Source organism: Scomber scombrus, chromosome 12, assembly GCF_963691925.1.
Source record: "Scomber scombrus chromosome 12, fScoSco1.1, whole genome shotgun sequence".
NCBI lineage: Eukaryota > Metazoa > Chordata > Actinopteri > Scombriformes > Scombridae > Scomber > Scomber scombrus.
This window is the reverse complement of record NC_084981.1, coordinates 18,913,165-18,935,667: the sequence shown is the minus strand read 5'-3', so window position 1 is coordinate 18,935,667 and position 22,503 is coordinate 18,913,165. Positions and strand designations below refer to the sequence as shown.

General features: G+C 42.2%; 1 protein-coding gene across 1 annotated transcript; it reads right to left on the bottom strand.

The window, feature by feature from the left end:
- Positions 1–853: 853 nt before the first annotated feature.
- On the bottom strand, positions 854–21,069 carry LOC133992027 (coiled-coil domain-containing protein 6-like). The gene is made up of 9 exons (XM_062430677.1): positions 20,781–21,069; positions 19,479–19,628; positions 17,458–17,586; positions 15,711–15,814; positions 14,319–14,479; positions 11,332–11,488; positions 8,627–8,727; positions 7,671–7,792; positions 854–2,161 (listed from the first exon to the last, which is right to left on the bottom strand). Exons 1-9 carry the CDS (start codon positions 21,033–21,035, stop codon positions 1,967–1,969), a joined length of 1,374 nt encoding a protein of 457 aa, XP_062286661.1. The 5' UTR covers positions 21,036–21,069; the 3' UTR covers positions 854–1,966.
- Between the last annotated feature and the right edge of the window lie 1,434 nt (positions 21,070–22,503).

Sequence of the window (22,503 nt, the reverse complement as noted above, 5' to 3'; positions counted from 1 at the left end):
AAGTCAGGGCACCACCAAATTAATTAATTGTGATAGATTGTTTGTACAATCTGTACAACATAGAATGTCTGTTAAAAAGTTTGAGTGATTGTTGAGATATTTCATTGAATAAGTGAAGACTTTGAAGTTAGTCATTAGTATAGTCAATGTATATACTAGGGATCAATACATTTCATAATATTTCACTCTGAACCACAAAGTCAACCTGCTGTTAAGGAAAATTTGGGGGAATCATCAAAATCTGTAGGATTCAGCCTCTGGGGAACAAGAATAAGTGTAGAAAATTTCTACACTATCACTATCTATCCACTATGTCGTCATATTTTTAGCCATGCCAGCTGTTGGTCAATCTACCACTTTGAAATATATAGAAATATATATATGACAAGAAATTTTGGATGGATTGCTATCAAGTTTTTTTTTAAACAGACATTCACAATCCTGCATCACTAAATTTACATTTAGTCAGTTCAACATTAATGAGAAATGTTAAAATGTTTTATGCCTTCTCAGATAGGTTGAGTGGTTTGATGGTACGGATTTATTTAAAAAAAAGGCACAAACATTTTCCATCAACTACTGAAGGGGTTTGATGTGATGGCATGATTTCCACACAGAAATTTGCAGTGACGCTAAATGCACAAAAAGACCAATCTAACTGTGAAACTGTACATCTGTTAGAATATGTTAAACTCAGCATGTGCATGAAATTACAGTCTGTCGTCTTGTTGGGGGGGGGGGGGGTTAAAGGACTGTTATAGGCAACAGTTGTGAATATTAAACTATTCCTCATAGTTCTCGCATTACAAATAACACAAATGCTATCCATAAAACTGACAATTAAAAACGTAAGTTGTCATCTCAAGAGCTTTAATCATACATAGAAATTTAGTTCAACAGTACCATTCATTTAGAATGTTTTAGCAGTATGTATATTTAGTGTAAAGAGCATTATGATTTTTTTTCCTTTTTCTGATGAGGAATATCCATAAGGATGATAGAAGCTTTCAGAAATACACCAGAGAGAGAGTGAGAGAGAGAGAGAAGAGCAGAGAAGAGACTGAGTACATGACTAAGTTGTAACACCTCAGACTACATTTTAAACACCTCAAAAGGCGACATTTATCTGTGGTTTATGTACCAGTGTCCATCTTCCTTGATGGGTTTTTTTTCTTTTTCTTTTTCTTTTTCATTTTCATTTTAACCGTAGAGCAGCAGAGCTTTGAATGTTTTCAGGAACAAAAATAACTGTGGCGCGAGCTCTGTTTGATCAATGCCCTAAAATGGATACTCCAAGCAGTCTTCTATGACACCTGTTGTTGACCTAATCAATGCCGTGTTAAAGTTAGGGTCCGGGTGAATTGTTTACACTGCCTCAGAGACAAAGGGAGTGGGGTGAGCTGGAGTGGAGGACATTACTGCAATCGAGTGTCATATTATAGGCATTAAAAGAATCGACCACATCCATTTATCAATTCATCCATCTCTCTAGCCATACATCCATCAACTGATCCAAACATCCAACCTATCAGAAAACACCACCAAGACACATACTGTATGTGCTGTTTGTGCTATCTTAGAAGCGCCACAACAACAATTCCAACCCGCTAAAGTCCCAAGCAAAGAAAAAAAAACAACAACAAAAAAACATAACATGTACAAGACATAATGTGGAACAGATAATTGGCCTACAAATCCCAGAAGCGATTATTTTTCAGTCCATCCATTCCTTTTAAGAGTAGTTAAGTAACGCCACGCATGGATTTGGCAGGCGACTTGCTTCACTGAGGGTGCGCTGCCGTCGTTTCTCTCCCCTCGAAAACTTTTGAAGCTGATTCTTTTGTGGAGTTGGTAAAGAGTAAGAAACTTGACTTCCAGAGCTGTTAATGATGGAAGCTGCTGTTGCGGTAGCGTCGTGGCATTCAGTGGGTGCGCTCACGCGCAAAGACAGAGACTGTGTGTGGCGTTAAGGCTGGGAGGGAGGCTGCTGTGCTGCGTGCTGCGACATAGCTGCCGGGGAGGACATGGACTGAACCATGGGCTGGGCTGGTGGGGGTAGCGGAGGCTGAGGCTGCTGGGCCCCTGAGTGCGTGTTGGGGGAGGGCGGGGGTGTTGGACGTTTGAATTTGTCAGGGCTGGTGCTTCTTCTTGGGGAGGGCCTCTGTAAGAGAGAGAGGGAGAGAAAAAAAGAAAATACATGAATAAATTTATCTTATTTTGTAGTATGAAACTGGATGGCTGTGTTTTAAACATTTGTTACAGAAATGGGGTTTTCAAACTGAGGTCTTTGTAGAAAGTTAGCCCAACCAATGTCACATGAGGATACTGTCATATCATTTTATTCACTTCTTTGCTTTGAGGTAAATACAGAGCATAAAAAAGAGAGGCAACTGTGGCAATGTATTTTGTGGGACAATGTTTCCAAGGTTACAAGCTACTGAAGGAAAATAAGTCTCAGTCATGTTTTACTCCTCTTAGCTATTGGTCGTGACCTGACAACTACAATCCAGTCAGAAGAAAAGAAAGAAGCAGTTTAGAGAAAAATTTAATCTGTCTGAGGTTCTGATCACCCATACAGACTTATTTCAAAGTTTTGCTCCTGGGTGGGCTGAGTGATGATGGAAAGATGTGGTCTGCGCAATCCACATGCAACAAGGGAAAATGAGTGAGTATGAGAGAGGGTGAAAACTAGAGAGACGGGGGTCTATAATGACTCGAAACAGTGGAGGTAAAGCTTTAAGTATGGAAGGAATAAGCTGCATTGAAAGTAACTTAAGCACTATTATCATTATTATTATTATTATTATTAAGTTAATCAATAATTCTGTAATTTCTGTACATAAATATAAATATTACTTAAGCAATAACAAGGGTGCTAATCACACTGAAGTGTTCAGTAAACACTGGTGAGGCAGTTCCTAAAACCAGGCGGCATTTATAAAAGGTGCCAGCTAACCAGGATTATTTAGGCCTCTAAAGTATAACAGATTCTCAGGATTTCAAGTGCCTAGCATGAAATTCTGCTTTGCTCATTTTGATAGACCATGGTGTAGGATTTAGTGACATCTAGCGGTGAGGTTGCGGATTGCAAACAGCTGATAAACCCCTCGCCTTCACCCTCTTTAAATGTGTAGAAGAGCCTATGGTGGCCCTGAAACTCGTAAAAAACATAAAAAGGTCCTCTCTAGAGTCAGTGTTCTGTTTGTCTGTTCTGTGCTATTGTAGAAACATGGTGTTGTAACATGGCAGGCTCCTATGAGGAGAACCTGCACCCTCTGTAGATATAAAAAGGGCTTGTTTCATTCTAAGGTAATGAAAACACAACCATTCTTATTTCCAAGTGATACACTAATTAAAACTAAAGACTTGTGAAAATTGTATTCAATTTCTACTAATGGATCCCCCTAAATACTACACACTGTTCCTTCAATTTGTTTTTCCCTACAGGTAACATATTTTGATGTAATACTGGCTCAAAGTGTGAAGATTTGAATGATAGATAAAAATGGGGTTAAAGGTAATTAAAAATACTGAGTCAAACTTGTACGAAACAAAATCATAACAGGAGGTGTCTCAGAGTTCCAGTCAAGACTTCCGTCACAGTGACCTGAACAGCATCAAACTGGCAGAGTTCCCATGAGAATGAAGTTAGAGACAGAAGAAAAGATATTATGTAACTCTGGAGTAATCACCAGGTACAGAAAACCCGGGTCAATGAGAACTCTTCTTCGACAGCGTTTTAGGAAACAAACAGGATGCCCAACAAGACTTAAATTTCTTTAGACTTAAAGTTTAAGAATTCTTCCTCTGGTTTCAAAGCACCCCTCCCTGAGCTACTACCTTATCGTGGTGGAGGGGTTTGAGTGTCCCAATGACCCCAGGAGCTCCGTTGTCGGGGGCTTTATGCCCTTGGTAGGGTCACCCAAGGCAAACAGGTCCGGGGGGAGGGACCAGACAAAGCGTAGCTCACAAAAAACCCCTTATGACGAGTAATATAAACGGAACCTCGTTTCCCCTGTCCGTACGCGGGTCACCGGGGCCCCCCCCTGGAGCCAGGCCTGGGGATGGGGCTCGATGGCGAGCGCCTGGTGGCCGGGCCTGCACCCATGGGGCCCGGCCGGGCACAGCCCGAAGAGGCAACGTGGGACCCCCTTCCCGTGGGCTCACCACCCGTAGGAGGGGCCAAAGGGGTCGGGTGCAGTGTGAGCTGGGCAGCAGCCGAAGGCGGGGACCTTGGCGGTCCGATCCTCGGCTGCAGAAGCTAGCTCTAGGGACGTGGAATGTCACCTCTCTGGCGGGGAAGGAGCCTGAGCTGGTGCGCGAGGTTGAGAAGTTCCGACTAGATGTAGTCGGCCTCACCTCGACGCATAGCAAGGGCTCTGGAACCAGTCTTCTCGAGAGGGGTTGGACACTCGTCCACTCTGGAGTTGCCATTTGGTGAAAGGCGCCGGGCAGGGGTGGCAATACTTATTGCCCCTCGGCTTGGCGCCTGTATGTTGGAGTTTACCCCAGTGGATGAAAGGGTAGCCTCCCTCCGCCTACGGGTGGGGGGACGGATCCTGACTGTTGTTTGTGCCTATGGCCCAAACAGCAGTTCAGAGTATCCACCCTTTCTGGACTCCTTGGAGGGGGTGCTGGAAAGTGCTCCCTCTGGGGATTCCATCATTCTGCTGGGGGACTTCAACGCTCACATTGGCAGCGACAGTAAGACCTGGAAGGGTGTGATTGGGAGGAACGGCCCCCCCAATCTGAACCCGAGCGGTGTTCTGTTATTGGACTTCTGTGCTCATCACAGATTGTCCATAACAAACACCATGTTCAAGCATAAGGGTGTCCATATGTGCACTTGGCACCAGGACACCCTAGGCCGCAGGTGGATGATTGACTTTGTAGTCGTGTCGTCGGACTTGCGGCTGCATGTCTTGGACACTCGGGCAAAGAGAGGGGCGGAGCTGTCAACTGATCACCACCTGGTGGTGAGTTGGCTCCGATGGTGGGGGAGGATGCCGGTCAGACCTGGCAGACCTAAACGCATTGTGAGGGTCTGCTGGGAACGTCTGGCAGAGTCTCCTGTCAGAGAGAGCTTCAATTCCCACCTCCGGGAGAACTTTGACCATGTACCGGGGGAGGCGAGGGACATTGAGTCCGAGTTGGCCATGTCCCGCGCCTCCATTGTCAAGGCGGCCGACCGGTCCTGTGGCCGCAAAGGTGGTCGGTGCCTGTCGTGGCGGCAATACCCGAACCCGCTGGTGGACACCGGCGGTGAGGGATGCCGTCACGCTGAAGAAGGAGTCCTATAGGGCCTTTTTGGCCTGTGGGACTCCGGAGGCAGCAGGCAGGTACCGGCAGGCCAAGCGGGGGGCGGCTGCGGCGGTCGCTGAGGCAAAAACCCGGACATGGGAGGAGTTCGGTGAGGCCATGGAGAACGACTTCCAGACGGCTTCGAAGAGGTTCTGGACCACCATCCGGCGTCTCAGGAAGGGGAAGCAGTGCACCGTCATGGGGGTGTGTATGGGGGTGACGGTGCCCTGCTGACCTCGACTCTGGACGTCGTGGATCGGTGGAAGGAATACTTCGAAGACCTCCTCAATCCCACCGACACGCCTTCCGGTAAGGAAGCAGGGCCCGGGGACCCGGGTGTGGGCTCTCCTATCTCTGGGGCGAAAGTCGCCGAGGTGGTCAAGAAGCTCCTCGGTGGCAAGGCCCCGGGGGTGGATGAGATCCGCCCGGAGTTCCTCAAGGCCCTGGATGTTGTGGGGCTGTCATGGTTGACACGACTCTGCAACATTGCGTGGACATCGGGGGCAGTGCCTCTGGATTGGCAAACTGGGGTGGTGGTCCCTCTTTTTAAGAAGGGGGACCGGAGGGTGTGTTCCAACTATAGGGGGATCACACTCCTCAGCCTCCCTGGTAAGGTCTATTCGGGGGTACTGGAGAGGAGGGTCCGTCGGATAGTCAAACCTCGGATCCAGGAGGAGCAATGTGGTTTTCGTCCGGGTCGTGGAACTGTGGACCAGCTCTACACCCTCTGCAGGATCCTTGAGGGTGCATGGGAGTTTGCCCAACCAGTCCACATGTGCTTTGTGGACTTGGAAAAGGCATTCGACCGTGTCCCTCGGGGGGTCCTGTGGGGGGTTCTCCGGGAGTACGGGGTATCGGACCCCCTGATACAGGCTGTCCGTTCCCTGTACGACCGGTGTCAGAGCTTGGTCCGCATAGCTGGTAGTAAGTCGGACTCGTTTCCGGTGGGGGTTGGACTCCGCCAGGGCTGCCCTTTGTCACCGATCCTGTTCATAATTTTTATGGACAGGATTTCTAGGCGCAGCCAGGGCGTTGAGGGGTTCCGGTTTGGTGACCGCAGGATTGGGTCACTGCTTTTTGCAGATGATGTGGTCCTGTTGGCTTCATCAGACCGTGACCTCCAACTCTCACTGGATCGGTTCGCCGCCGAGTGTGAAGCGGCCGGGATGAGAATCAGCACCTCCAAATCCGAGTCCATGGTCCTCAGCCGGAAAAGGGTGGAGTGCATCCTTCGGGTCGGGGATGAGATCCTGCCCCAAGTGGAGGAGTTCAAGTACCTCGGGATCTTGTTCACGAGTGAGGGAAGGATGGAGTGGGAGATCGACAGGCGGATCGGTGCGGCGTCTGCAGTAATGCGGGCTCTGCACAGATCCGTCGTGGTGAAGAGAGAGCTGAGCCGAAAGGCGAAGCTCTCGATTTACCAGTCGATCTTCGTTCCTACCCTCACCTATGGTCATGAGCTTTGGGTAGTGACCAAAAGAACGAGATCGCGGGTACAAGCGGCCGAAATGAGCTTCCTCCGTAGGGTGGCTGGGCTCTCCCTTAGAGATAGGGTGAGAAGCTCGGTCATCCGGGAGGAGCTCGGAGTAGACCCGCTGCTCCTCCGCGTTGAGAAGAGCCAGATGAGGTGGCTCGGGCATCTAGTTAGGATGCCTCCCGGACGCCTCCCGGGTGAGGTGTTCAGGGCACGTCCCACCGGTAGGAGACCCCGGGGAAGACCCAGGACACGCTGGAGAGACTATGTCTCTCGGCTGGCCTGGGAACGCCTCGGGATCCCCCCTGGAAGAGCTGGACGAAGTGGCTGGGGAGAGGGAAGTCTGGGTTTCCCTGCTTAGGCTGCTGCCCCCGCGACCCGACCCCGGATAAGCGGAAAGAAGATGGATGGATGGATGGATGGATGGATGGGGTTTCAAAGCACCTGGAACTTTAGGTTAAACAACGCTTTAGCAACAGAAGTCGTTACTAGTGGAAAATCTCAATCAATTAATTGTATAGGTACAAAAAAGATTCCCTCTTTAATGTGCCTGAGCTCAAAATTTGAACTTATTATTTGATTCATTTATTATTTTTATTTCCTTGGAAAGCATCTTGCTTTTCATACCCGCTTAAAAATGGAGCAATTTTACAATCCAACAATTTTTAATGTAAAGTTATTCTTCTACATTGCTTACCAGTATTTTTACATTTTAATTGGGGCAACAACATCTTTATTAGATCCTCAAACATTTTACACTTTAAAAATAAGTTGAGCCCGGGTTTGAAAACTCAAGACAGCTACAACAAATCTGAGTAAAATGGAAAATGAAATGGAAAATACCAGATCCTGAAAAAACAGTGTGCCAGATGTTTGGTTACTGGATGCGACTTACCGCTACAGCATGAGAGGAACTTCCGTGGACGTGCAGGGCAGGGGTGTTATAGTGGGAGATGCCAGCTCTAGACAGTGTCGCTGGAGGGGTGAAACCAACTGTGTGGCTGCCATATGAGAGACCTATGACAGAGACAGGAAGACAGGAAAAGAACATTTCACATCTGCACTTTTGTACAAGTCACACTATTTAACTCTGACTTCAACTCTAGGTGTTGTTTATTTCTTTACACATTAACACCTGTTTGCAGGGTTACTTAAAGCAAGGATGACAGATGAATATAATTCTGACAGAACAGAAAAACAGCAGGGCTCTGGCACCTGAAGTCTGTTTTATCACTGTGCAAATCTTTAGACTGTAATCTGATATCTTGCTGAATACCAAACATGATTAAGCAGATTTAGCAGTGGGAAAATAGTGGGAAGCTGGGGATTTACTATGACTTCTCCTCATTTGCAGTTACTATCCAATATGTATTTAGGTACATTTGTTTCCTATTCCTTTGTTTCAAATGTGATATACTTAAAAAAAGAATAACTTTGTTTTTTGTGTACAGCAGTTCAGTAGTTGACTCCACTAGAATACTGAATCGTTTAACATTTCACCTTCCTTCATGAATTGTTCTTAGTAATCATAAAAATATATTTGTTACGCAAGCATGGGAAGTTTTTATGATTTGAAGGCATAAAGATTTTGGATGCTGTGAGGTGTATAATAGAGGAGAGCAAGAGGTGGATTTGATTAGATAGTCACTATGATTTCTTTATGGCTCCACTGACGTTATTGTTAATGACTGTTTGTTCCAGACAAGACAAGAAATAGAACAAAGATAAAGCTTGTTTTCTGGCACCAAGTCCAAGCAACAGATAATAAAAAGGTGCTTTTTATTGTTGTGACGCCAGTTCTCTTCCTCTCTACTGTATAACATAAACAGTGGCAAACTTCAATACACCTACCAGGTGATATGGGTCTGCTGGAGCTGGGAGAGGGGGTGTAGGGAATCGGGCTGGACACGGTTCTTGCTCGCAAGCCCTGTGCAGACATCTCGTTGAAGTACCTGAGAGGACAAGATGACCAGTTAATAAAAATTCAGTAAATTGTTTAAAGGAAGCAATCAGTCCATAAACACAAAGTTGAAGTAGAGAGAAGAGAAAGTTTAAGTAGAGAAAAAGAAAAGAGATTAATGTGCAACATCAATCTGGATAATTACTGATAACCCTTGCTGAATGCAGGGTGAAAAACTATTTTACAATACTTCAACGTTTGTGTTTAAAAAGTCCTTTTTTTAGACTAACTGGCATCTAAGTCAACCACGAAAATTCAACTTCATTGAATTCTCTCTATCTGGTGACCTGCTGTTCCCTTAATAGGGTTTGGTACTGAACTCTGTACTTTAACAGCTCTCACCTAATAATGTCGGTACTAACGAGACTAATTTTGCGACCTTGAGGGTGTGTTCAATTGAATGTATTCAATTAAATACTGATAATATTCCTCATGAGTTGATAACAGAGTGTAGTGTTCTCATGCTATGCCCTGGAGACTGGCCAGCTGCAGGTTTCATTGGTGAGTTTGGGAGGGGAGGGGAAGGTAGGGAGGGGTTTCATTTAGTGTGGTGTGTTACAACTAAATATTCTAAATAAATAATGTTGAAATTGACATGTTTTGACTTTTACAACAATTATGTTATTAAAGAGAGGTTAAAGTATCAAAAAAGGGTACTGGTACAGAAATCCAGGTACTGGTGCAAATGTGAACCGTGAATTGCCCCCGCAGCTGAATGCCATATAACCACAACATCCCTGGTTTGATTCCAGCCAGGCAGGGACCTTTGTTGCATGACATACCCATTTCTCTCTCTTTCCAAAAAATGAATAAACAAATAAAAAATAAATAGCTTGCTATTATATATTATGTTATTATTATCTATTGTATCTTTTAAAAAGCTATAAAAGGTGCATTAGAAATCAGGAGCACAAAGAATATAAAAGCTTAATGAACAAAAAATAAATAAGTAAATAAAAAGGACGCTGACATGACGAGTAATAATGTCAGTGCAAGAGATGTAAAAAGATAATGACTTCTGCAGTATTTACTGTACAAGATTCAATAGGGCTGCAACTAACGACTATTTTAACAGTCGATTAATAGGTTGATTATTTTTTCGATTAATCAGATTTTAAAAAATTAATTTCCACCCCTTCATTCAAAAACAGAACATTTTTTCAAATTGACAATGCAAAAAAGTACACAAACAGGTTACTGTTTGAGCGTCCCTGAGCTGTTAAGAGTAATATTAAATTATACATTTCAATGTAAAAAAACAACTAAATGTTGATGTCAGATTGCTTTAACAAAACAATGCTTCACAAAAACAGTTTTTTTCTGTTGTTTAAAAGGGACCTGAGCTGTCAGAACAATAAATAAATTATATAAAATAAAGAAAAATGCAAATCACAAAACTGTAGATTTGTTTCAACAGGTGTTCAGCGTAGAGACCTGCGGTTAACCTCACCCAGCCCCTCTCCCCATCTCTACTTCTGACTGAGATCTTCTCAGCAGGTAGAAGCTGCTAGTTCACTAACTAGAACAACACGGTTAATGATCCACACAGTGACATTATATCATTGATGTGACATACAAATAAGCAACAGAAATCCACTCTTTACTTTGATGTATGTTGTGTGGGTGTGTAGTTTCCTTTAGTGTGAAGTGCTCCCACACATTAGATGTGAAGTAAACTGATCCATGACATAGCGAGTGACGGAATGGGCGTTAGTAATAACCATCCGTTTGAAACACAAGTAGAGCATGTCATATAATGCAAGTGATATGAATTAAACGAAGCCTTGATTCAAGAAAAATTGCCTCGATCATTTTTTGTAATTTAATTATTCAAATTACTCGAGTAATCGTTTTACCCCTGAAAGTCACACAACCATTGTGAGCCTAAAAGCTATCACAACACACTCAGTCCTGTCTAGATTTAAGCTTGGATGTGGACCATCTTGGTAGCACTGGGCTGCCTGAGCTAACAGGGTGATAACTGCCAGCAGTAAGAGGGATCAGAAACAGGAGTTCAAATAAACTGTTCACTCAAAGAGAAAAGGCAGTCTTTGCCTAAATGGCCCTGATAATTTGTCTCCATTTTCAGTTACAACAAGATAACACATATCTGGCTAAATGAAACTACGCCACTACTAATTATTGTAATTGTTGTGTTCAGTGTAAACACTGGTTTCTGAAGTAATCCTGGCAGCATAGGCCTGAATTAGAACTGCATGTATTAAACATTCAAAACATCTATTTTTAATTTTAGAAAAAGAAAAAAAATACTGAGACAGTGTGGAGCTGTTTAAGCTGGGTGGTTTGTGTGTTTGACAACAACCTTGCCTAATGGACACTATGTTGTTACTTTGCTAATCGCTAAAAAAGCCGAAAACATCACTAACAATGACTGGCAACAGGGAGAGCAGCTGCTGTGTGCTGAGGTGGCACACATGCCTGCTTTTTGTATCCCTCTCTCTTTTGTGCCTTCATCTTTTCATTCTCACAGGTTCAAGCCCCCTTCATCCAATCAGCAATGTCAGTCATGTATCTGCTGATGCATGTGACGTGATTTCGCACCCAATCGGTCCTATCGTGTGCCCCCATCCTCTACCTCTCATCGTCCATCTCCAGACTAGATTCACTCTCTGACAGCTGTCTGCATAGGGCCTCCCTGCGCTCCATTTCTCTCTGAAGCTTTCTCTGCAGCCGGATGTTCTCCTCCCTCATGTGTCGCTCCTCCTCTATGTACTGGGCACGTTTCTCTGTGTCTGGGAGGGGAAAACAGAAAGAATGACATCAGACAAGACATTGTCAAGCTGGGCTGCAACTAACATTTTGTTTGATTAATCATCAAACAAATATGGAAAGATGGCTATCATAACATGCCTGAGCCTAAGGCGATGTCATGAAATGTCTTGTTTTCCCCCGACAGTCAGTCCACACCTCACATTTACAATGTAATATGTACTAGACAAAGACAAGCTGTTGCCATTTTTGCTTGAAATAAGTAAACTATTAATCCATTATCAAAATAGCTGCAGATTAATTTTATTTCCATCAACTAATAGATTAATTGACAAACCATTGCAGGTTTATTGACAAGTTCACATCCTGGCAACTGTATATCAACATAAACAATGACTGCTTGAATGTATAGTATCATTACACCTGTACAAATGAAAATAAAGAGCTTTATCCAAGAAATTGACATAATCTCCTTCAAAAGCCTCCAGGAGCAGCCTTGCTTGTTATTGCAGTACAATGTTAGTTCTGATTCAAAAGGGAACTGAAAGTGGGTCAATGCCAGTCTGTAGTAACTCAATAGATTATAATAAAGGCAAGCAATGTCAGGAGCCGTTTCCTCATATAAACTACAGACAATCACAGGACAATCAGGTCCGGACATTATCCGGAGTTGCCCTTTAACACATGTAGCACAAAACAGGAGACTGTCCGTGTCAACCGCCTTCTCGCCTACTGGAAATACTTCGTCTGGTTAAGGCGGAGAAGGCAGGACATGATGCAAAAAGTATGCTGCGCTTGTAAGCCAGCGTTTTTAAGCTTTTCACAGAAAATAAATCTGCTGTTATTTTACAAGAGATGACATGAAATAAAATCCATGTAGCTCTAGCTTCACAGCAGAGCGTTCAGGCCCAGTCAAAACAATGTAGCTTAGCTGGCTGCAGTGTTTATCCAGCGCCAGACGCATGACTGAGAAGTCATCAACACACCCACTTGCTCACTGTGAATTCTCCAGAAAATGACCTGCTGCATTCACACATGAGCTCAATTGGAAATAACATTGATTTTGTACTAGAGGGATGGCAGTGTCATATCTGGTCAAATAGATTTAGATATTTGCATTCTCACATACAGCTCCTCCAGGTGATGTCCACATAACTTCACAGTACATGTATGAAAGGTGCTGTGAAATGGTTGTTTTTTTTTAAAGTAGCAATACTGTTTTGCTCCTTCATTCGTCTTCTCCAAGTATGTGATAAAGGATGGACGGGCAACTCCCTCTAGTGACCAAAACAAGGAAAGGATAGAATAATGGTGTGTCAATGTATCAGGCATGTGTTTATATTATCTGTTAATTCTTAAATTTCTTCAAGTTCCTTCAAGATAAAACAAAACATCTGATGAATAATAACATTTTATTGTCTTCACCAGAATTCTGCACTGTTAGTTTGTGTTATTATGTCCACGCCCCAACTATGTGCTTCAGTGTAAATCAAAAAACATGAAACGCTCTGATGTCAGTGTGCCTGCAAACGCAGATGATATTGCACTGGACTAGTTTGGATTTCACTTCCCAGAACCACAAGCCTTCCCAGGTCGTGCTCTCTCCATATGCCTTTATGAGTGGCATCATGTTTTGGGCAAACAATATCATTAAATTGCATTTTTGTTTAAGCAGTCAGTGGATTTTCCCTGATGTTTTCTTTTGAAGAATACTTAGACATTTTGGGAAATATGCTTACTTTCTAAATGTAAGACTACAGCCAGCAGGTGGTTACTTTAGCTAAGCACACAGACTAGAAACAGGGAAACAGTTAGTCTGGCTCCATCAAACGGTATCAAAATCTGCCTGCCAAATGGTGAGATATGGTTGTCTCAAAATTATTTTCTGGTGCATTAGTTTGAAAAAAACCTAATATCCTAGACTTAAGAGTAACTTCCCAAATAACGTTCAAATTACTAGCCATTTAAAAAAAAAAAACCCAACCTGTTAAACAAAGCAGAAGCATATGTGGACGTCATGGAACAGATCATGTGCATAATGGTTTTATGCATTAAAAAGATTACTCCAAGTATCAGATGTTGAATGCTCCAGCAAGATATCATTTCACAATCACCATGAGCCTTCTCATGGTACCTACTAGCAAATGCATTCCCTTGCAGCATCAGTGTATGTAATATATACAGTGCAACAGTTGAGCTGTTTAGCAACTCAAAAGTAAGGACCTTAGATATTTAATAAGTCATAACTTTCTACACCAACAGAAGTAACAGGAATGGACCACAGGTGTAGACTGTAAGGTTAGTGAGTGTCCATCCTCATGTTTTTGCCACGTTCTGAGAGATATGTGTATGTAAATCTAATGGAAAGTAGGGGATACCGTCTGCAAGAAACAAAAGCAATAATTTCATTTCAGAGCAGACAGAATTTGTTAGGGGTAAATACATTTCAGTGACTCAACTACATCAAGATAAAGCTCAGATATCAGAGGCACCTCTTTCAAGAGGGAAAAAGGGTGATTGTCACCATACATAATGTACTTTCTGAGAGGCTTGTTCTTGACTATTGAACTGCTCCACTTCATATACCTTGACATGTCTTCAGGTGTAAGATGACCAGTGGACAACAAGGACCTAATGACACTACTGTCAACTGTGTCAGACAGGGACATGAAAGTATCAAGTTCTTTCTAGTCTATGCAAAACAAGCCCAGTCTGGGTGTAGGGTGAATTCGCCCCTCATTTCTAAACTGAGGATCCGTTTTCCGACCACATCCTTCATCACCACTTGAGGGCACCTGCCACTACAGAGCGAACACCCCCTTGGATCATGTAACAGTGTGAGAGGACACTTACGCTGCAGCTCAGTGGTGCGCAGGCTTTTCTTAAGCCTCTCCACCTCATTCTTCAGGAAGCGGATATGCCGCATCATGTTCTCTGGTGAGTCTATCTCCATGGAAACATCTCTTGGGGAGGGAGGGGCTGACACTGGCTGGTCCAACTTCTCCTGAAGTATTCTGGTTTAGAAAAATACATAAGACATATAATAATTAATCAACAGAAATAATAGAAAAACACCGTATTACTTTAAGAATAAAAACTCTTTTTGATATCTTCTAACTGTCATACAATCCTAGACGGACTGTTTACTCAAATCTGAAAAGTGAAATACTTTTTCACCCTTTTCTCATTTGTCGCATCCTAAGATTGAAAATGGCTGCAATATGAAATTACTGACAAATTACAGATATTATCAGGCCATCAGGAGGTAATTGTTTAGCCTAATATAATGTACTCTTCTAAAAACATTATCCTGAAATGTTTCATTTAAATCAGAAAGCTACCATTTGATGTTTATTGGTAATTCTTGTCTGCATCATTACTGAAGCGGAGTCACTTGTTTTCACTGTGTGAATTTCTGTGTATGACAGACAGAAAAAAGGCTGAAGAGAGACAAAGGATTGTTACAACATATGTTTAACCATTCTTCATTTCACAACTCATTACTAAAATATGGGCTGCACTAAACTATACCATTATTAGTGTAATACACAAAGACTGACATTCCGCAATCATTCTGTCAACTTCAGCAAAATGTAGCTAAAACCTGCTATCAGTCCTGCATCTATCTTCATGTAAGTAAAAACTTCTTGGAATATCACAGCAGGCCACTGCAGACAAGTTTTAAACAAAGCGATGGCAGAAATAATTATATTATTACATATTTAGAATATAAGTAGAGTATTTTCATTTGGTTTCTATCACAGCAGGTTTAATATTTATGACTAGTGCTGAGGCCGCTTTATTGAGTATTCAATCCATGGAAAATGAATCAACATCAATCTGATTAATTAATCACAAGTCATCTATGTAATAAATGCCAAACATTTGTAGGTTTCAGATTCTGCAGTGCAGGAATTTGCAACATCTACAACATATAATTAGAAACTAAATCCAATTGGGTTTTTATTTAAGTTGTTCAGTCCATAAAAAAGCAACTGAAAGTCGACACACTGGGCATTGGGTACATGTGATGGGCATTTGTGTTCATTTATCACATTATATAGACTATTTGATCAATAAATCAAAATATGAATCTATTGGAAACAAAAAAAAATCTGTTTACTTTATTAAGGATTAAACATGTTCAAGTATGGAAATGGCCTTAAACAAGATTTAAATCCAGGCCTACAATGCATACACTGTAAGAGGTCAGCCATGTCTAGATATTACAATGGTTAAATATACCTTTTCTCAGCCTCCAGTTTGTCCATCCGTTTCCAGAGTCTGTTGACTAGGGCTTCTTGTTCCTGCTCTAATGTGTTCTCAAGGTCGATCTTCTCCCGTCTCAACTGGAGAATGAAAACAACAACAGAGACTGACATTAAGAGATAGAAAAAAACTTGATATCTATATGCGTTCAAAGGACTGCACACAAACACACTGTACAGCAAACGCAAGGTCTCTGTCCTGATAAGCTTCTAGTTCATTGAGTTACAGTCCCTACGCCTGCTTGTGAGTGAGACATAGTGACAGAACAACAAAGCAGGATAGTCTGTAAAGGCCTGTAAATTGCCAAATGATATCAAATAAGCTACCCATTAGTGCTTTTCTTTTGAAATTAGGGCTGTGCAATATGACCATGTATAATGTGGGAAAAACATCTATTGTTTCAAATCATTCTCTCTGTAGGGGTTTAATGGTACACTAAATTCACATTTCAGTATGTACCGCAGTTTTAGTACAATTTTAGTACAATTTTAGTACAGCAGGAAAAAAAATAAAGGCAGAAAGTGACACTTTTTAAAAGAGGGGCTACTTGTGTCACATGGACGTGGTTTGGATACGAGAAGTCTGACACTGACCAGAAAACCATACTTTGCAAATTATGCCTTAGATGGTCCCCACAACAGACCCAAACACCACTAACCTCTTTTACCACCTACACAAGAATCATGTCAAAATAAGAATATGTGTGAGATTTTGGTCACATCACACAGCCCAAGTTGAAATTAAGTCATATGTTTGTAAACATATCAGCTGTTAAGCCCTGTATAGTAGGGAAAATAGCCGCCACGGGAAAATCCCGATCCGGACTCCCGATCCAGTTTGTTTTCAAAACTCCGGTCCGTGTTTTCCAGCGCACCGATGAAGGTAATCCATTCCAGTTTTTTTCAGCTTTTCCCCCCAAATCCGGTCCGCGTTTTTCAGCACACCTAGCGACCTGTCCAGCATCCCACTATTTATTTTCTACTCAGCTTTTTTGTGTGTTTTGCTTTTTTAATACAGTTTACAATATTGTTTGCACTGATGGCTTTTTAAGCCTTGGTTTACACTCTCGTTGTTCAAGAGCAGAGCACTGATGCAAATTCAGTTTGTGTGGTTAATTGACTATTTATTATTTTGTCTATTTTGTGTTTATTTAACCCTGTTAAGAATAAACAGGTCAGCTTCTCATTACCAACCATTGTGGATTATTCAAACTAACCTAATTAAGTTGGCTAGTTGTTCTTAAGAGTAAAACCCTTTTCAACATGAGTATAACAACAAAATAAGTAAATATCTTTAATCTTTAATACATGCTTGGATCGGCCGGTATCGGTATCGGCCTATGCTAAAAGCTACAATATCGGTATCGGATCGGAAGTGCAAAAAGCTGGATCGGGACATCCCTACTGTATAGTCAAAATGCAAAGTAGCTTTACAAAAAAATCACTTTGAAAAATGACATTAACAAGTGAGCAACAATGAATGGATGGATACACTGTAAAATCCCATCACTAGAGCATGGAAATATTATAGAGTGGCTTCAACACACGCGTTTGGCTCGGCCACAGACCAAAAATGTTTTTTCCAGTGAACATTCAGTGGGAAAAATTAAAGATGGTGAGCCTTTGGCATGTCATACTACTACAATAACACGACATGAGAGTTCAGGGACATGTTGTTCCACACTGGACGCTGAAATCTTCTTGTACTACCACGATAAGTATACCTGTTCGAGGGTTAGCTGCTTTGAAATGGTTTCATTCTCCATCTTCTTGATCTTTTTCATGAGCTTGTTAACCTGGAACTCCTGCTCCTGCTCCAAGTGCTGCTCCAACTCTGCCTTCTCATGCTGGAGCTGGGACAGAAGAAGGATAGTGCAGGGACAGAAGAAAATAAGAAGAGGTGCATTAAACAAAAGAGATGGGAGAACAGGGAGAGGAGCAAGAGCACAAGAAGAGGCTCACGGTGAGTCACATAAAAACTATTTGATGACCACAGTGAACAAACACACTGTTGTCAGGTCATCACATTTAAGCTTACACATTGACAGTCAAACCAAACAGGAAGCCAATATTACAATTTTATCAGATTCATGGTTTGACTTCCCAAAGGAATAAACTGGGTAAAATAAGGATCTGGCAACAAAAGTAACCACCTTTGGCAGTAAACCAATACAAAGAAAGGGTGCGGCTCAGCACCGATTCCAATTCGGATGGCTGTTTAATGAATTATATAAGCGATTACTCATTATGGGGAGAGGGATGCAAACTCATTTACAGGAAAAGACTGGAGAGGGAAAAATAACCATTTCCATTATGCTGGAAAGAGGTACAACACCTCACAACAACAACATTTGTTTTAACTTACAATGACTACATTCATACAGACTGCTCTGGAGTATTCTGGCTGGAAGAACAGTCACTAAGTTTTGCCACACCCAGTGCAGCCATTTTTCCTCTCATTAACACACTGACAATTTGGAGGAGTTGCTTTGATAATGTGCCTCCCTTTAGCCAATCCAACTACCATCACAGTTATTGTATAAAAGGTCTCCACCCCACTGTGTTGTGTGATGTATAGTGAGTCTGAAGTGTGTCATTTTGAACCTAAGGACACCTTCTAAGGTTTTATCCCACTTGGGTTCTTCTGTCCTTTCAAGTTGTTTGTAAGCAACACATACTCTGAGTTCGTGTGTGTACATAAGTAACTGTGCGAAGGTTTTTCCACATCATTTTCTCATGCATTAGTAATAACAATATAGCCAAAACAGTTTTAGACATTTTATCAGGGTGCTCGCAAAAAGAAAGTGTGTAGGTCATAAAATGAGCTGAAGTGGGGATTCAAATCTCTCCTGAGGCACTTGCATCATTTGGCTACTGACAACTTGAGCAAAACGTCCATCACCAAAAAGGTAATGTCGGGGAAAAGGCAAGTCAGACAAAATTGTTTAAAAGAGTGTTTCAGCACAGGAGCAAATCACACACACCCAGTAAAATAAATCACCACATTTCCTCAGTTCTCCCTCTATCATCACAGGAGTGTAAAACATGCCTCTGGATATACACATACACGCACACACACACTATGAACCATTTACAGGCAGGGGCAGATACAGGCCTGTTTCATGTTAAGTGAGAATGCAAGATAACAAAATCCCTAACAAGTCCATCAGTATGACCTAAAGCAGGGTCTGCTGGGGCACTGGCATGTGTCCCTTCCAGATTCCCACTTCATACACATCAACAAGTCATTAGTCAGCCTACAGCTAGCTGTTGGAAGTGTGAGAGCAAGCTGTGCACTCTGCAGTTGGAAAAATAAGATGTGGAAAACAGACTGAACCAAATAACCGACAGACGGGAGGAGTAATTTGAGAGTCATTTAGAGTAGCTACAAGCAACAGTGAAGTCATCTTGAGTCTTTCCAGGCTTCAGGCAACTACCAATACAGTTGATGATAATGCACTAGCTGCTGAACACTCATACATGAGGTTGTGAGCCGGGAAACACATACACCCAGCAAGCTCACATTAAACAATACTGTAACCTAATACTGTGCATAAGAGAGCGTTAAATAAACATTTATGTACCACAGTGATATTTGTTATTAATGTGATAGGTCATTAAATAGTGTGTAAGTTCAAAGTACTTTAATGCTATTCTCCATTGTGCAAAATAAGAAATCTGGTATAATCAACGTTGACCAGTGGACACAAAATGGCATTTTCCCCATCCTGTTCCCATCACTCACATGCATAAGTTTCCTTGACAGTTCGTTGGTGAGAAATTCCTCCTCCTTCTCATAGTTGACCGCCAAGGTCTCCTTCTCCTTCTGGAGGGCCTGGATCTTCTTAAACAAGGTGTTGCTGATAAATTCTTCCTCTTGCTCTGCTCGTGCTTGCTGTGACAGAGAGACAAATGAAGAAGAGGAAAGCACTGGTGAAGTAGAGTCATCGATCTGACACGTCAGTATGTTGGATTTGCATATTTATCTTAATTACATTGCAACAACCAGCAGTTTTCAGTGCATACAGACTTACTGTAAACACACATACTCGGATCAACCAAAATCTGCTGCAGTGAAATATGCCAGCCAAAGAGGAAGCAGAATTTTCCCTGATGACTGGTGGGTTTTTTTTGTTGGTTTTTTTTGCAGTAATGGGTGTCTTAGTCTTACTAACAGAGAGGGGAAGAGTAAGACCTGTGGAGACACTGATGACATGTGTTGGGACTGCTGCTGTTAACAGCTACCATTACAGCCGTGATATGACACTAGTCTCAAATTCTCCATCCTCCTTTCCTCACTGACCTCAAAGCTAACTTCTGGGAGATATTTGCTCGTTATCAAGGAACAATGAGAGACGACAAAAGAAACCTTACATCTAGTATGAGCCTTACACACACACACACATCCCCAGAGGTTGGACAGGGTGCAATGTGGCTTACTCCCCAACAAATGAGGCTGGCATTAAGCTAGCTCGCTAAGTTTGGCATACATACTTCCCATCTATCCAGATCGGTTACACATTTTTATGAAGCTTGACGCTGATTAACCGACCAACAAGACATGACGCATTGGTCCATGCCAGTGCTGTCGGGGTGTTCATTTTCACCCAGTAATCACATCCTGGTTGTATATAAGGTAGTGACAATGTCCATCACTGGCTAGACAGCTGACACAAGTCCGGCAACTTGCATCGTGAGGTGCACACAGCTCATCTGTATGGCTTTTATTCTAACTTAGCTCGTTAAGCTAACATTAGCCGAGATTAGCAACGTAAAAACAAAACAAAGCTTGCTGGCTGGCTATCGCTGACCAGCCACCTAGCAAGTGTTAGCTCCCTGGCTAATTTAGCCACCTTGCTAATGTTAGTAGAGCTAGCAAAATATCAGGGTTACAAATATCATACGCATGTGACGCGTTAAATGGGTTAATATTTAGTATTTGGCACAAAACAAGCAGCACTGGTCATGGCTAAATTACTGACAAATGCAATATAATAATTGTCGTGGGTGCTAGCATCTAGCTAATGTGCTAGCTAACGTTACTCACAATGGTGACGCTAGCTTTGCGGAGGTCCCGATTCTCCTCCTGCAGGGCTTTGCACTTGAGTTTGAACGTCTCCAGCTCAATTTTAAGAACTTTATTCTCCTGTTGTAACGAGGCCAGGCGGTTCGTCAGCTCCTCCAGACGAAACTGTGAAATGACTATGCTCGGTTTCCCCGAATTTGAAGCGGAGGACGACATCGGGGTGGCCGAGCTGCTCCCCGCTCCGTCGGTGTCGCTCTCGCTTGCGCTGTCCGCCATAGCTGTGCGACAGTGTGAAGCGAGAGGAGGGGAAGACGACGGCAGCTGCAGCGTGAGTGCAGCGCGAGTGCAGCGCAGATAGCTCACTGGTACACCGTGTGACCTTGCTTCACGCGTGTCTGCACAGCGCCACCACCAGGATGTCTCCAGTACCTCCCAATGAATGATGCACCCCTTGATAAATGAAACTGAAACATTTGAATACATCCTCCTTTTCTTTTTTTTATCAGCTCCTTGCACACGTGAGTTACTAGATCATAAAACAGTTCATTAGCTGAAATCTGGATGGGCTTCAAGTAGGTCCGGTACCATTACTTTGTCCATCTGTCCCTTTTTGTCTTGTAGATGGTCCCTGAGTAAAACAAATTAAAAATACACGCTGTATATTATAAAAATACATTTGTGTTTAACCAAAGCACCACAAATGGGAGTCACTAAGGGCCCACTGATGATTTAGTGTCATGGCAGCATAAGGATGATAAAGGAAGATCTGCTGTAGCCTAAAGCAGGGGTGTCAAACTCATTTTATTCCAAGGGCCACATACAGCCCAATTTGATCTCAAGTATATATATATATATATATATATATATATATATATATATATATATATATATATATATATATATATATATATATATATATATATATATATATATATATAACTTTGTATAAATATATATATAAATATATAACTTATAAACCATCTATTTACAAAACACCCTGAGATGTCTTAAGAAAAATGAGCAATTTCAAAAATATTAGGTCTCAGTTTTTTCAGATTATTTGCACAGCAGCTGCTGATTAACAACATGTTGTACAATGTTTAATATATTAATGGTTTAAATATGATCATAATATGTATTCATTGTTTTTTCAGAGAATTGTATTCTTCTCAGGGTGGGAAAAACTCTCAAGCAGCAGAAAAAATCTGCAAATTTCACACTTTGCAAAGTTATTCAGTGGGCCGGATTGGACCTCTTGGTGAGCCGGTTCTGTCTCACGGGCCATATGTTTGACACCCCTGGTCTAAAGGATAATTAATAAACAGTAGGTGGCAAAACATTTCCCTATTGTGTTCCACCTCTGTAACAAACTACCACACTCATTGTGGACAGTACCACTAGTATTACTATGATAGTAGTAACTAATACTGGTATAAAGCAGTCTTATCCCTTTGCGGGTTGTATAAAGTTGCAAATAATTGTTGAATATATTGCATAAAGTATCCACTTGTTACGGGCTGAATTTATTTACGGGGTAAATAAATCATACAGCAATCCATGAAAGCCTAGACTAGATTGGACTCCTTTTTCCCCCCAGTTTTATGATACAGAGAAATAACCTTATTTGAAACTTGACTGCTTGCCTCCGCAGAGCCTCCAAGCAGCCCTAGAGATTCTTGCTCAAGGACACTTTGGTGGGAAAGAAACACAGAACTTTTGAAGGACACTGTCTGTCATTACACTG

What these genes read in the sequence shown, in the direction of transcription:
- LOC133992027 (XM_062430677.1), bottom strand. Translation starts at nt 21,035, where the DNA reads ATGGCGGACAGCGCAAGCGAGAGCGACACCGACGGAGCGGGGAGCAGC. An exon ending in CTGGAGATGGACGATGAGAG is followed by an intron (nt 8,728 to 11,331) that starts GTAGAGGATGGG and finishes TTGTCCTCTCAG; the next exon opens with GTACTTCAACGAGATGTCTG. An exon ending in CAGCAGACCCATATCACCTG is followed by an intron (nt 7,793 to 8,626) that starts GTAGGTGTATTG and finishes TCTCTGTCATAG; the next exon opens with GTCTCTCATATGGCAGCCAC.